The 11,277-nt window shown below is 46.3% G+C and overlaps 1 protein-coding gene and 1 long non-coding RNA gene across 2 annotated transcripts; one reads left to right on the plus strand and one right to left on the minus strand.

The window, feature by feature from the left end:
- Positions 1-5,633: 5,633 nt before the first annotated feature.
- Positions 5,634-6,244, plus strand: LOC123148412 (uncharacterized). Its single transcript, XR_006473819.1, has 3 exons — positions 5,634-5,777; positions 5,882-6,011; positions 6,087-6,244. It is a non-coding gene; the product is annotated as an uncharacterized lncRNA (long non-coding RNA).
- Positions 6,245-7,861: 1,617 nt separating this feature from the next.
- On the minus strand, positions 7,862-10,504 carry LOC123154334 (uncharacterized). The gene is made up of 2 exons (XM_044573091.1): positions 10,163-10,504; positions 7,862-10,013 (listed from the first exon to the last, which is right to left on the minus strand). The coding sequence occupies exon 2, from the start codon at positions 9,806-9,808 to the stop codon at positions 8,294-8,296; it is 1,515 nt and encodes a 504-aa protein (XP_044429026.1). The 5' UTR covers positions 9,809-10,013; positions 10,163-10,504; the 3' UTR covers positions 7,862-8,293.
- Positions 10,505-11,277: the final 773 nt, after the last annotated feature.

Genomic DNA, 11,277 nt, shown 5'->3' on the forward strand with positions numbered 1-11,277 from the left:
GGGTACTCAAGCATCCTTTATAGGAGTAATTTGGATCACAACTTAACAATCCAAAGAAGAAAGGGGCATGGGTTTAGAGACCTTCATAGTTTCAAATGTGCTATATTAGCAAAATAGTGTTAGCAACTAGTCCAAAACTCAGATTCTTTGTGTGCACATGTGTTGAGCGCCAAATATTATCCAAATGGTAACATTTTAAAGGTTGGGCCAAAAGAGGGGCTTTCTTCCATGGCAAAGCATTGTCTCGGGCATCTAGATCTTTAACAAGGTATGTACCTAGAGAGTGGACACCGGCTCAGATATTAATATTTGGAAGGCTAATCCCAAGGGGGCGATTATGCTATCCAAAGTAGAAGAGCTTACTAATCCAGGATTGTGGGACGAAATGCTAATCTGGGATCTCTTTTCACTAGTTGATGCTCAACACATTCTCCAAATTCCTTTCAACATGCAAGTTATTGAGGATTTCATAGCCTGGAAGTATGCCCGCTCGGGTGTCTTCTCTATCCGTTCTGCTTATCGCAAAGAATGGGAACACCACCATAGGCAAAGAATGTGCACAACAAATGGATATGGGAGTGTAGATGAAAATCCTATTTGGAAGGAAATTGGGAGACTACGACTATTAGGGAAGATTAAAATATTTTCGAAGAAGGTCCTGCATGGGGTTCTGCCATGCTATGGTGTTCTTGCGGGTCGACACATTAGAACCCATGTTCAATGTCTGATATGTGTCCCTGGACCGGAGGATATTAAACATTGTTTGTTCGACTGTGCTAGAGCAAAGGATGTTTGAAAGGCACTAGGTCTCTATGAGGAAGTGCGCAAAGCTATTGTGAAAGCCCGGTGAGTAACAATCACCCTAGAATCTTATGTAAGCTTGAATTGGTTTCGAGGGACATTTCTTCAGTGGAACTTGCACTAGTTGTTGTGTGGTTCTTATGGTGGCAGCAAAAGCAATGGATGAAAGGTGAAGCGGTTCAATTGCTTGAAAGATCGGCAATATCTATTAAGGTCCTGGCCACAAACTTCATTAGAGCATCTAAGCTGAAAATCCAGAAGCGGAAGTGGGATCACATATGGAAGAAGCCCATTAAGGGGTTCAGAAAAATAAATGTTGATTCCTCCTTTTCAACGGAAACACTTTCAGAGGCTACTAGGCTTGTAGCTCGTGATGATCACGGGAACTTTATCGCTGCAACGTCGTGGTTTGTTCCTCATGTTTCTGGAGTTGACTCGGTTGAGATTCTAGCGATGAGAAATGGTTTATATTTGGCTGCGACCATTGGATGTGACAAGCTGATCATTGAGTCTAACAACTCATTCGCTATTGATGTTGTCAAAGGGGAGGATGGGTATTCTAGACCTAACATACCCGTGATCGTGGAATGCAAGCAACTTACTAGTGATGGTAGTCGTGTTGATTTTCTGCATTGCTTTCGCGAGGCCAATGAAGTGGCTGGTAGTCTTGCAAAATGTGCCTTTAATTCTAGATCCTCAGGGTTTTGTGATGACTATCCCTAACGTTATTTCATCATCCATAGTAAACGGTCTATCGATTCTCTCATGAATAAAGTCATTTTGTTGTAAAATAAATGGAGAAGGGCGTAGACACATCTAGATTATTCAAACGTGTCCGTGGACAAATGGGGAGCCAAATTTAAGGTGTATGGACACGTCCGTGGACAAATGAAGAATCAATTTGGGATTTATGATTGGAGATGCCTTAAAATCTCGCTTTGAAATTATATCTCAACTAGAAGAACGCCCGTGCGTTGCAACGGGGCCACATTAACTTTAAGAGTTCAATATTACGACATTGGCGATCTTTTTTACCATCAAATCCTCACACACACACAGACACACACTCTCCCTCCGTCTTCCTCACTCTCTATCCCCCTCTCCCTCTCTCTCTAACACACACACATATCCATCTTATTGGGTACGGGACCATAATCCATCTATTTCACACATACACGCTAGTGCATAACAATATGGATTATGTGTATTATATTTGCCATCAGAACTGAGGGAATTAATTTCATGTAAATTGACCAGCCACAGCTCCAAGAATACGCAGACGAGGTGGCTCGGGTCGGCGTCGGCGCCATCCAGCGCGGGCCACGGGCCCACTTCCAAGTGCACGTGCAATGCATGTCTTCACAAATATTATAACCAGATGTGAGAAATCACATGCATAGAAAAGACATTCTGATAGCAATCCAAATACCATACTCAATTGAATACCTAACCTGGACAATACTCTTATTTCTATGCGCCAAAAAAATGGAATAGCAAAGCTAAGTATGCCTACATACGCTCAGATTATATATAAGAATCTTGCGTGAACAATTGCAACAAAGCACTAAGCAGCGATAAATTTAAATAAAAAATCCATTAACTATGCAGGCAACAGGCTTGTTACAACATAGAGAGATAGGAAAATGTCACCTCCAGTAATGTAGCGCAAAGGAGTGGAACGAAGCATGAATGAGAGGTTGTCTGTTCTTCTCCATGTACATGGATCAGCAGTAGAGGCCAAGTATATAAGTACTTGACCGAACTCCACACTCCACTCTTCGTGTACGGAGAGCCATGTCACCTTCTCGCCGCTACAGCATGGGAGGACGGCTGGTTCACGTGACCCTTCAGCTGGGGGATCCATGGTGGCTGACCGTCGAGCTCGAGGCAGAGAAGTTGAGGGCAGTAGTGGCGAGATCCATGCCGGCCAACCGGGCGAAGAGGAGGTCGTCGGGGAGGGACACATCGGCAAGATCCGGTCACCACGCGACCTGAAGAGCAACAGTGATCTCCACAAGCTGTAGGCCGACGGCGTGCTCCATCCCCTGCGATGGGGTGACCATGGCGGTGGCCACAGCTCCTCATGCTCGCCTCGATCTTGGCGACACACCCTGAGTGTAGGAGGCAGCAACGACCTCGACGAAATCATGGCCTCCATCCCGGAACGCAATCATGTCGCTCTAAATAAATGGATTCAATCATGTGACTCTAATTACTTCGGATTGTTATGTGCACACTAAGCGGGGTGCAGTTAGGAAAGAAAATGTTCTCTAATTAAAGTGATTGAGTGATTTAAGGTAAGGTTAATTAATTTAGATTTGATTTTTAGTGATTGTTAGTAAAGTACGATGCGTCTTTAAAATCTTTTATTTGTTTCCTTAAAATATATTATTTGTTTCCTAAAGAAATTTGCAATAATGGAAGATATCGGTTGATTTGGATAAGTTAGTAAATTTAAATCCGTGATTGCGTGCACGTTTGGAAAGTGCTGATCTCCACAAGCTGTAGGCCGACGGCGTGCTCCATCCCCTGCGATGAGGTGAACATGGCGGTGGCCACAGCTCCTCATGCTCGCCTCGATCTCGGTGACACACCCTGAGTGTAGGAGGCAGCAACGACCTCAACGAAATCATGGCCTCCATCCCGGAACGCAATCATGTCGCTCTAAATAAATGGATTCAATCATGTGACCCTAATTACTTCGGATTGTTACGTGCACACTAAGCGAGGTGCAGTTAGGAAAGAAAATGTTTTCTAATTAAAGTGATTGAGTGATTTAAGGTAAGGTTAATTAATTTAGATTTGATTTTTAGTGATTATTAGTAAAGTATGATGTGTCTTTAAAATCTTTTATTTGTTTCCTTAAAATCTATTATTTGTTTCGTAAAGAAATTTGCAATAATGGAAGGTATCGGTTGATTTGGATAAGTTAGTAAATTTAGATCCGTGATTGCGTGCACGTTTGGAAAGTCCTGATTTGCAAGGAAAAAGCTGAGGGGTAAATAAACCGGTGAATAAGAAACCATCATCGAAAAAAATCTACGACGGTTAACCTACGGAAAAAAACCGGACGAAAGTGGTGGGACGAAAAAAAACCTGGAAGCGAGACTATCAACTGCTCCATTAGAAGTAGAGATTTGGAGATGCAACATGGAATAATTTGGGCGGATGATGCACTGTTAGCCTATCCTGGTCCCACGTGCCAGAATAGGAAACAGGACGAGTTAAACCCAAAGCCCCCTCGCCTCTATGTCATCCCGAAAAATAAAATAAAAAATCCCTGCCCTCTCGCCTCCCTTCTCCCGCCCCTCTCCACTCCGAGCCCTGCTTCGCCGCCGAGGCCTGAGGCTCTGCTTCGCCGGCGACTTCCTTCGCCCGTTCAACGCGCATTGGCGCACGAAGACAAGAAGCTTCCGCGCTGATCCCCTCACCGTCGACCGCCGAGAAGCCGTCCTCTCGCGCTCGAAAGCAAGAAGGGTTCTTCAGTTCTTGGCTGCCAGGCTTGGCCAAGAAAGCAAGAACCGACGCAAGAAGGCCATGAGGCGTGCGGAGGAGCCAGGGGAGCACCAGGGCGCGCCAGATCGGTGGTGGTGGTGGCTGGCCTCGTCGCCGCGGCGGTGGCTCCGGTTCGGGCTTGTTCGGCGGTGGCGCCGGCGGTGGTGGTGGGTGGCCTCGCCGTCCCTGGTGCAGGAGGAAGCACCGGAGGCGAGTGGAGACGACGCGGCCGCCTCCCCGCACGACGACGTGCTCGCCGCCGCCCATCTCAACGGGTCGTCGCCAGCGCATCTCCCTGCTCTCGAGGCCAACCTCGCCGCATCGCTCGCCGGCGTGGAATCCTCGGCATCCACGCCATCGCTGCCCCTGATACAGGAGGGAGCACCGGGGGGCAGTGATCACGGCACAGCCGCCTCCACGCGCAGCGACGTGCTCGACGCATCCTCCCCGGCGCCTCTCCCGGCGCTCGGGGCCAACCTCGACGCATCGCTCGCCGCAGTGGAGTCCTCGGCATCCACGACCTCGCCGCTCCTGCTGCAAGAGGGAGTAACGGAGGCGAGTGAGCACGGCACGGGCGCCTCTCCACACAGCGACGTGCTCGTCACCGCCGTCCTCAACGCTTCCCCGCCGTGCCATCCGCAGGAGGGACCCGAGGCGAGTGGCCATGGTGTGGCTGCGCCCCAACACACGGCCCCGACCTCGCCTTCACCGCCGGATAGCTGCGACGGCACGATCATCTCTCTTGAGGTATGAATCTTTGCTGTCAGTAATCCAGCGTATGAAAAATGTAATTGACACTGAATCTTTGCTGAAAGTTGGGAGTTTCTTCTGTTATGTTAAGGAGAATTGACACTGAATCTCGATTTTTCTGTTGGTAAATTTCATCTAGTGATGTTGATTGATTAGTACGTATCAAACTTGATATCAAAATGTCTTTGCTCAAATGAGCTTCTTGTGTACAATCAGCAAAAGCTCAATTGTAATGCAAGATCAATGAGCGCAACTAAGTTGAAAGCTAGTGTCACCAGCATACGTGCATAGACTGCAATATTTAGACTGCAACTACATTGGAATAGTGAGATTGTTGTTAGAATAACTGAAATCCATGTGGTGCCCTTCGCACATGCAGGTTCACTATCTTCAGTCTTTCTACCTTGCACCTCTGACGTCCTACCCCCTCTTCAGCACCTTTGAATTTTCTTGAGCCTAATATTTGAATGTCAAGTCACTAAGTATGATTTTGGCAGGAGGAGGAGGTGAAGGAGGAAGAGGAGGAGGAGGTGGAGAAGGAGGAGGAGGAGGAGGAGGAGGAGGAGGTGGTGGTGGAGCAGGAGGAGTTGGAGGAGGACGGCGATGATGATCCGGATAAGAAGATATACGCGATCTACTTGAGCCACGTGGCAGAAACCCCCAAAAACAAAATAGTGTGTCTAATGTGCTTTCTTGAAGATGGCGAGCCAAAGCCAATATTAAAATCACAGGTACGTCTTTACTTTCTGTTATATTTTTGCAAACCTTTGACATCAGCAACATTGCCTGAATTTAACTATGGATGTACTACTGTTTGTTTGCTCATAACTTTCAGGTCGAAAAACATTGCAATAATCGTCATAAGACCTTAGGTATCAAGTGTCAGAAAGCTGGTTGTATGGTTAGAGCTAGGTTCAAGGGAGATATTGGCAGACATCACAAGTATTGTCATGATCTTAAGGCCGGTAAGAAAATATATAAATAGAATAACTGGAATAACACTGTGGAACATTACAAAATAATATTGTGTTTGATTTCAGGCTGGTGGAAGAAGGCCCCAAGACCTGATAGAGCTTAGCGCGATGCAGTCCAAGAAAAAGGTGGAGCCATGTTTGAAAGACATGAGGAATTTTCTTTAGTCGGTTATTGTCCTGAATGTGTATATAAACAACATTGTGATGTTTTGTAAATTGCTACGTGGAAGCAATGCGAGTTTGTTGCTAGATTTTCAGTTTGTTAATGTTCTGGACATAAAGCTTTCCTGATTGTCAGAATGTGAGTCTTAACCTTCTGTGTGAAAAGTTTGAGTGCAATTTTTAGCTGGATGTAGAAGCTTCACTGTGAGTTAATTGGCATTGTTCTTCTGAACACGTGTTTCGTGATGGTACAGTTTCAAGCTTTGAGTGGCCAATTTAACTTGTTCTGAACATAGACGTTTCATCCATGATGCTACAGCTCGTTTCAAATTTGCCAAAATTCCCATCATTCGAAATTCATTTAAGGTTTCCATTTTAATTCAAATACTGTATTAGTGTACTGATGTGTCCAAATGTTCAACTTCTACCATCATATTTCGCAAAGAACATTTAACTCAAATTCTGAGAGCTGTGGTGTAAATTCTAAGATGGAACTCGTTGAAAGATGCCAGTTTTGCTGGAAACTAGGTTTACAATGCCAAAACTTACACCAATGAGCAATCTGAAAAAAGACAGGTAACTGTTCTCTTTGATTTATAGAAGTTCTATCTATACCAATATAAAAAGATCCAAAGGGGCAGATCCAAACCATCTGGACCGTCAAATCATGTTATCTAGCGGTTCAAATCACTTCAATGTTGAGCATCAAACACGTTTAACGCTTTAATTACCCACCACTGTCATTGGTTATAAACACGTTTTGACTCCACGCTATCCCATGAAATCTGCCATGTAATTAATATCCTACCATTTCCGCAAAAACAGTAATTGATATCTTACCAAATACCAACATGCAACAAATATATATATATATAAAATATATCTTACCTAATATAACGTGCAATTAATATCCTACCTAATATAAACGTGCATTGCACGTACATTATTACTAGTGGTACTAAGTTATCATCCTGGTAAACCAAAGCTACGGTTAACAAGCTCTATGGACCCAAAGGAGAAAAATACAGGAAATCATGTTTCACGCATATGGTCTGTCCAGCTGGACCAAAGCTAGGGTTTTCTCCGAGTCGAGAGCTCCAGGATCACAACAACTCTTACTCCATCCAGAAAAAGACAAGCTATCATCAGCAGAAACAACAAAGAAGATGAATCAGTACTCAGGAATCACACTGTCGCCTAGCTTGTTATATCAAAAATGACATTCTTTCAGCAAAACTCAGTGAGGTAGCTCCTGCTGGTATCCTTTCAATCCCTGTCATCCTCAGGCTTGCATGGTGATTGAGTGCGCGCTGGTCGATGACCTCTGAATTTGCATCATAAATCAAGCATTGTTGTGGCAGTCTACATGCTCTCGCTGATTTCAAGTACAATTAACACAAGTCAAGCATTGCTGGCACTTCCTCAGCGTTGCTCTGCATATATTTTCTTCCATACTTCGTCATTTTTCTGAGAAAACACCGCAGAGAAGAAAAACTAGGATGTGCAATAGTATATTGCTCCCAAATCTTGCTGCAAGGAGCTGCTTCAGCATATGCAGGTCATGAAGATGCAAATCCCTTCTGGACATTAGCAATCTGGAAACAACTTGCTGCCTCTAGCCCACCAAAATCTTCTTAAAGATCAAATAAATGATTTACATTGGTTTTACTTCAAAGAATACAGTTACTGGATAATAATTATTCATCCAGAGTGTTAGAAGCATGTACAAGGGTAAAAATAAAATCAGCAAATAAACTGTAGCAATGGAGTTATCCCAATTATAGCTATTTCTATAGTGGCGCCATATCTAGTTCAGTGGGCTAGCACATCTGAAAAATAATACTCCCTCCGTCCTATAATATAAGAGTGTTTTTTACACTAGTGTAGTGTCAAAAACACTCTTATATTATGGGACAGAGGGAGTAGAAAACTGTCACAATATCAACAAAATCATTAGCGTGCCACATAAATGTACCTCACATTTATCCACTTGTTCCAAGATTTTTTGTTTGAAACTATTATTATTATTATTTTCTTTATAGAAAATTATTGGAACGACATACAACGAGGTACAAAGATTGATATATCAATATAAAGGAAGCATCTTCTGGCTAATCATGTGATGCTAAATGTATCTTCCGGGGATTTGGTATAAACCACACAGGGGCTGGCATGTTGGACCAAAGCTGAGGTGATACAATTCTTTCAACATAGCAATTTCCAAGGTTGAGAACTCCAATATCACGCTGACTCTTCATGCTTCCAAAATGATGATAGGCATCATCCTCATCAGTAAAATAGACATGATTGGACTTTAACTGTGGATATTCATCGGCACTCAAACAAAGTGATTGATTATGCCCAAGAAACATCACACTGTCACATGAGCTAGTTATGTCTTCAAGTTTTGTTGCAGCAAAATCCACTTTAAATACGTCAAACTTGTCGGTGAAGACCACATGAGAGTCAGAGCCTAACTCAGATTCCAAAACATCGTCATCCTCCCTATCCTCAGGTTTCAGCCTCGACAGATCTGTCGCATCATCAAGCTTGTGTTCCGAAATGTACTCATCCTCCCCATCCTCAAGCCCATGTTCTGAAACATCCTCATCGTCCCAACCCAAACAGTTTCTTGACTTCCAAACTTGCAACAAATCACCGCATGGAGCTTGAGCAATGTACATGTAGTTGCAGTCCTCGATCCAAGCCTTCATTCTCCCCAGAACGATATTTTGTGTTACTACAGGTGCACTGAGATCAAACGTACGGACTTCTCCGCGTGAATCCAATGCAAAGAGCAGGCCATCCTTAAAGAAACAATCTGCATAATTAACTTGTGGTGGCAACCAAGTCCATCTATCATCCCCTGCTCTTGCAAATGAAAGTTGTGACTGCGGATTATGCTTGAGTACCACATAATAATCTCCAGTCGATGGATCAGACGACAAAAATGCCTTCTCAAAGAGGTAGTCCCGCAGCTCGCCAAGCGAAAAGACCGAGGGCGTAGGGAAGTCGACTAGGCGTGGAGTGCCGGTGTACCATGAGTACTGATACTTGTGAAGAGCACCGGCATCATCAAAGATGGGCTTCACCTGCTCAATGGTGGTGACGGAAGGCAGGGCGATCTGGTCACCGGTGATGGGGTTGAGGAGGTGCAGCTCGGACCTATCGTCGGCGGTGATGATCCAACCATGGTTGGAGCCGATCACATACCTGGTGCGAATAGGTGGGTCTGGAAGAGCCAATGTGTAGGATTTGTTCTCCACGAGGCTGAAGAGGCCTGCGGCACTCTCACCGGCAGATTCAGAGGTGTATAGGAGGCACGGTGTCTGTGTCTGCCTGAAGAGCCCAAGATTGCAGAGCCTGGCGCAGGCGGAACGCCATGATGAGCAGACGGAGCCTGCCCGGACGAGGTCGGGGGTCTCAAGGCTGGCGAATATGCACATCAGGATGTCCTCCGGCAGCTCCGGCGGTGTCGGCAGCTCCAGGATCTGGGGCTCGCTGGGTATCAGACGGTGAACGGCGAGGAATTCGGCAAGCCTCTGTCCGTACGTTGTCAGCACACCAGACAAGGCCAAACACCTGGATATGCTGCTACCCACGACGGGAATTCCAGACGGCGACATGAAGAAGCAGAGCTCTCGCTGTATGCCTCCCCAATCTCCCTCTCCCCTGTGCTTGATGATCTCTCTCGTAGATGCAGAAGCAACAGAGGGCAGGCAGGGGTAGGCTTCTGTATGATACTTATAGAACGCCAACCGAGGCCTCCTTGCTCGTAGGTGAAGCAGATCCGACCCGGGATCGGGACGGATGTCGCCGGAATTTGATTTCCTGAATTAGAAAACAAGACGCGGTCAGGAAAAGATCGGGATTTTCTGTTATTTGCTGGATGGAGGAACGAGCTTCCACAAATTCCGCGTTCCCCTCCGTTTCGTTCTACGACTGTAGCCCGGCAATGGCGAGAGGCGGAGAGTGCTAACCGGCGGAAGGCGGAAGGCGGCAGGAAGCCCGAGGAGATTGGCTGGGGTATGGAGAGGAGGAGGAGGAGCGGCAGCAGCAGCCACGCCGTCGCGTCTCACGGGGGAAGTGTTTCGCGGTGAGGGTCTGTGGGAGCCAGCCGGAGGATCCGCGTCGCCGCCGCCGCCCCGGCGGTGGAGGACAGCTTAAGCATCTCTAGCCCTTTCATAAAACTTAGTTTCTAGAACCTCCTTCCAAAACTTAACTTTTTAAATTTCTCTCTCGAAATAGGCTTTGGCCCCGCAACTTCTAAAATTTTGAGGGTCTAAATTATCTTCACTTGGCCCTTTGCCTAAAACTTAATTCCCTACATTTTCTTTTCTTTCTTTGCTATTTCTTCCTCCTTTTTTGCATACAAACCCAAGTTCAACTATATTTGCTCAACGTATTAATTCAAAACTTGATATTTCTAATGCACATATTTCATCATTATTTTTAATTCTGTGTTTTTAAATTTAAATATGAAAAGTCAAATACAACGTAAGCATTAAGTAATAACTGACCGGGGGCGGCGACGCCGACGGCGTGCTTTCTGCAGCGCGAAGGCAGGAGCTTTACGAGCATCTGAGGGCCCGACCGGGCCTGTGGGCCCACGGGCCTAGTATGCTCCTGCTATTGCGTCTGGTCGGTTACCGTCGTTGACGGTGGAGGTTGGGCCCTCCCGCGTTCCGACGGTGTTGCTGCGCCTAGTCCCAGCTCCTCTTCTGCGTTGTGCAGGCCCCCACTTCGCGGTGCCGTGGTGAGACGGCGTGGGAAGCTTCAAGACCGTGTTGGCGCAGGGTGGTGGACGGTTTGGTGGCGAGCTCCGGAGTGCCTGAGGTGAGGTTGGGTTCAAGAGAAATCCCTGTCGGCGTGGCCGACTCCTACGCGATGGCGCTTGAGGGTGCCGATGGACCTTCCTGGAGGGCCTCAGGGGCTACCCTTCCTTTCTCCTCGTCACGTACCGGGGGGAACCCTTGGCATCAGCGTCGTCATTGTTGTGTCCCTTCTTGGAGGTGTTGATTGGTACCGGCACTTCGGAGTCTAGGAACTTGGTGGGAAATCTCCATTGGGCGCAGTGGTCGCGAGGCTTCTTTGT

Source organism: Triticum aestivum, chromosome 7A (genome assembly GCF_018294505.1).
Source record: "Triticum aestivum cultivar Chinese Spring chromosome 7A, IWGSC CS RefSeq v2.1, whole genome shotgun sequence".
Taxonomy (NCBI): Eukaryota; Viridiplantae; Streptophyta; class Magnoliopsida; order Poales; family Poaceae; genus Triticum; species Triticum aestivum.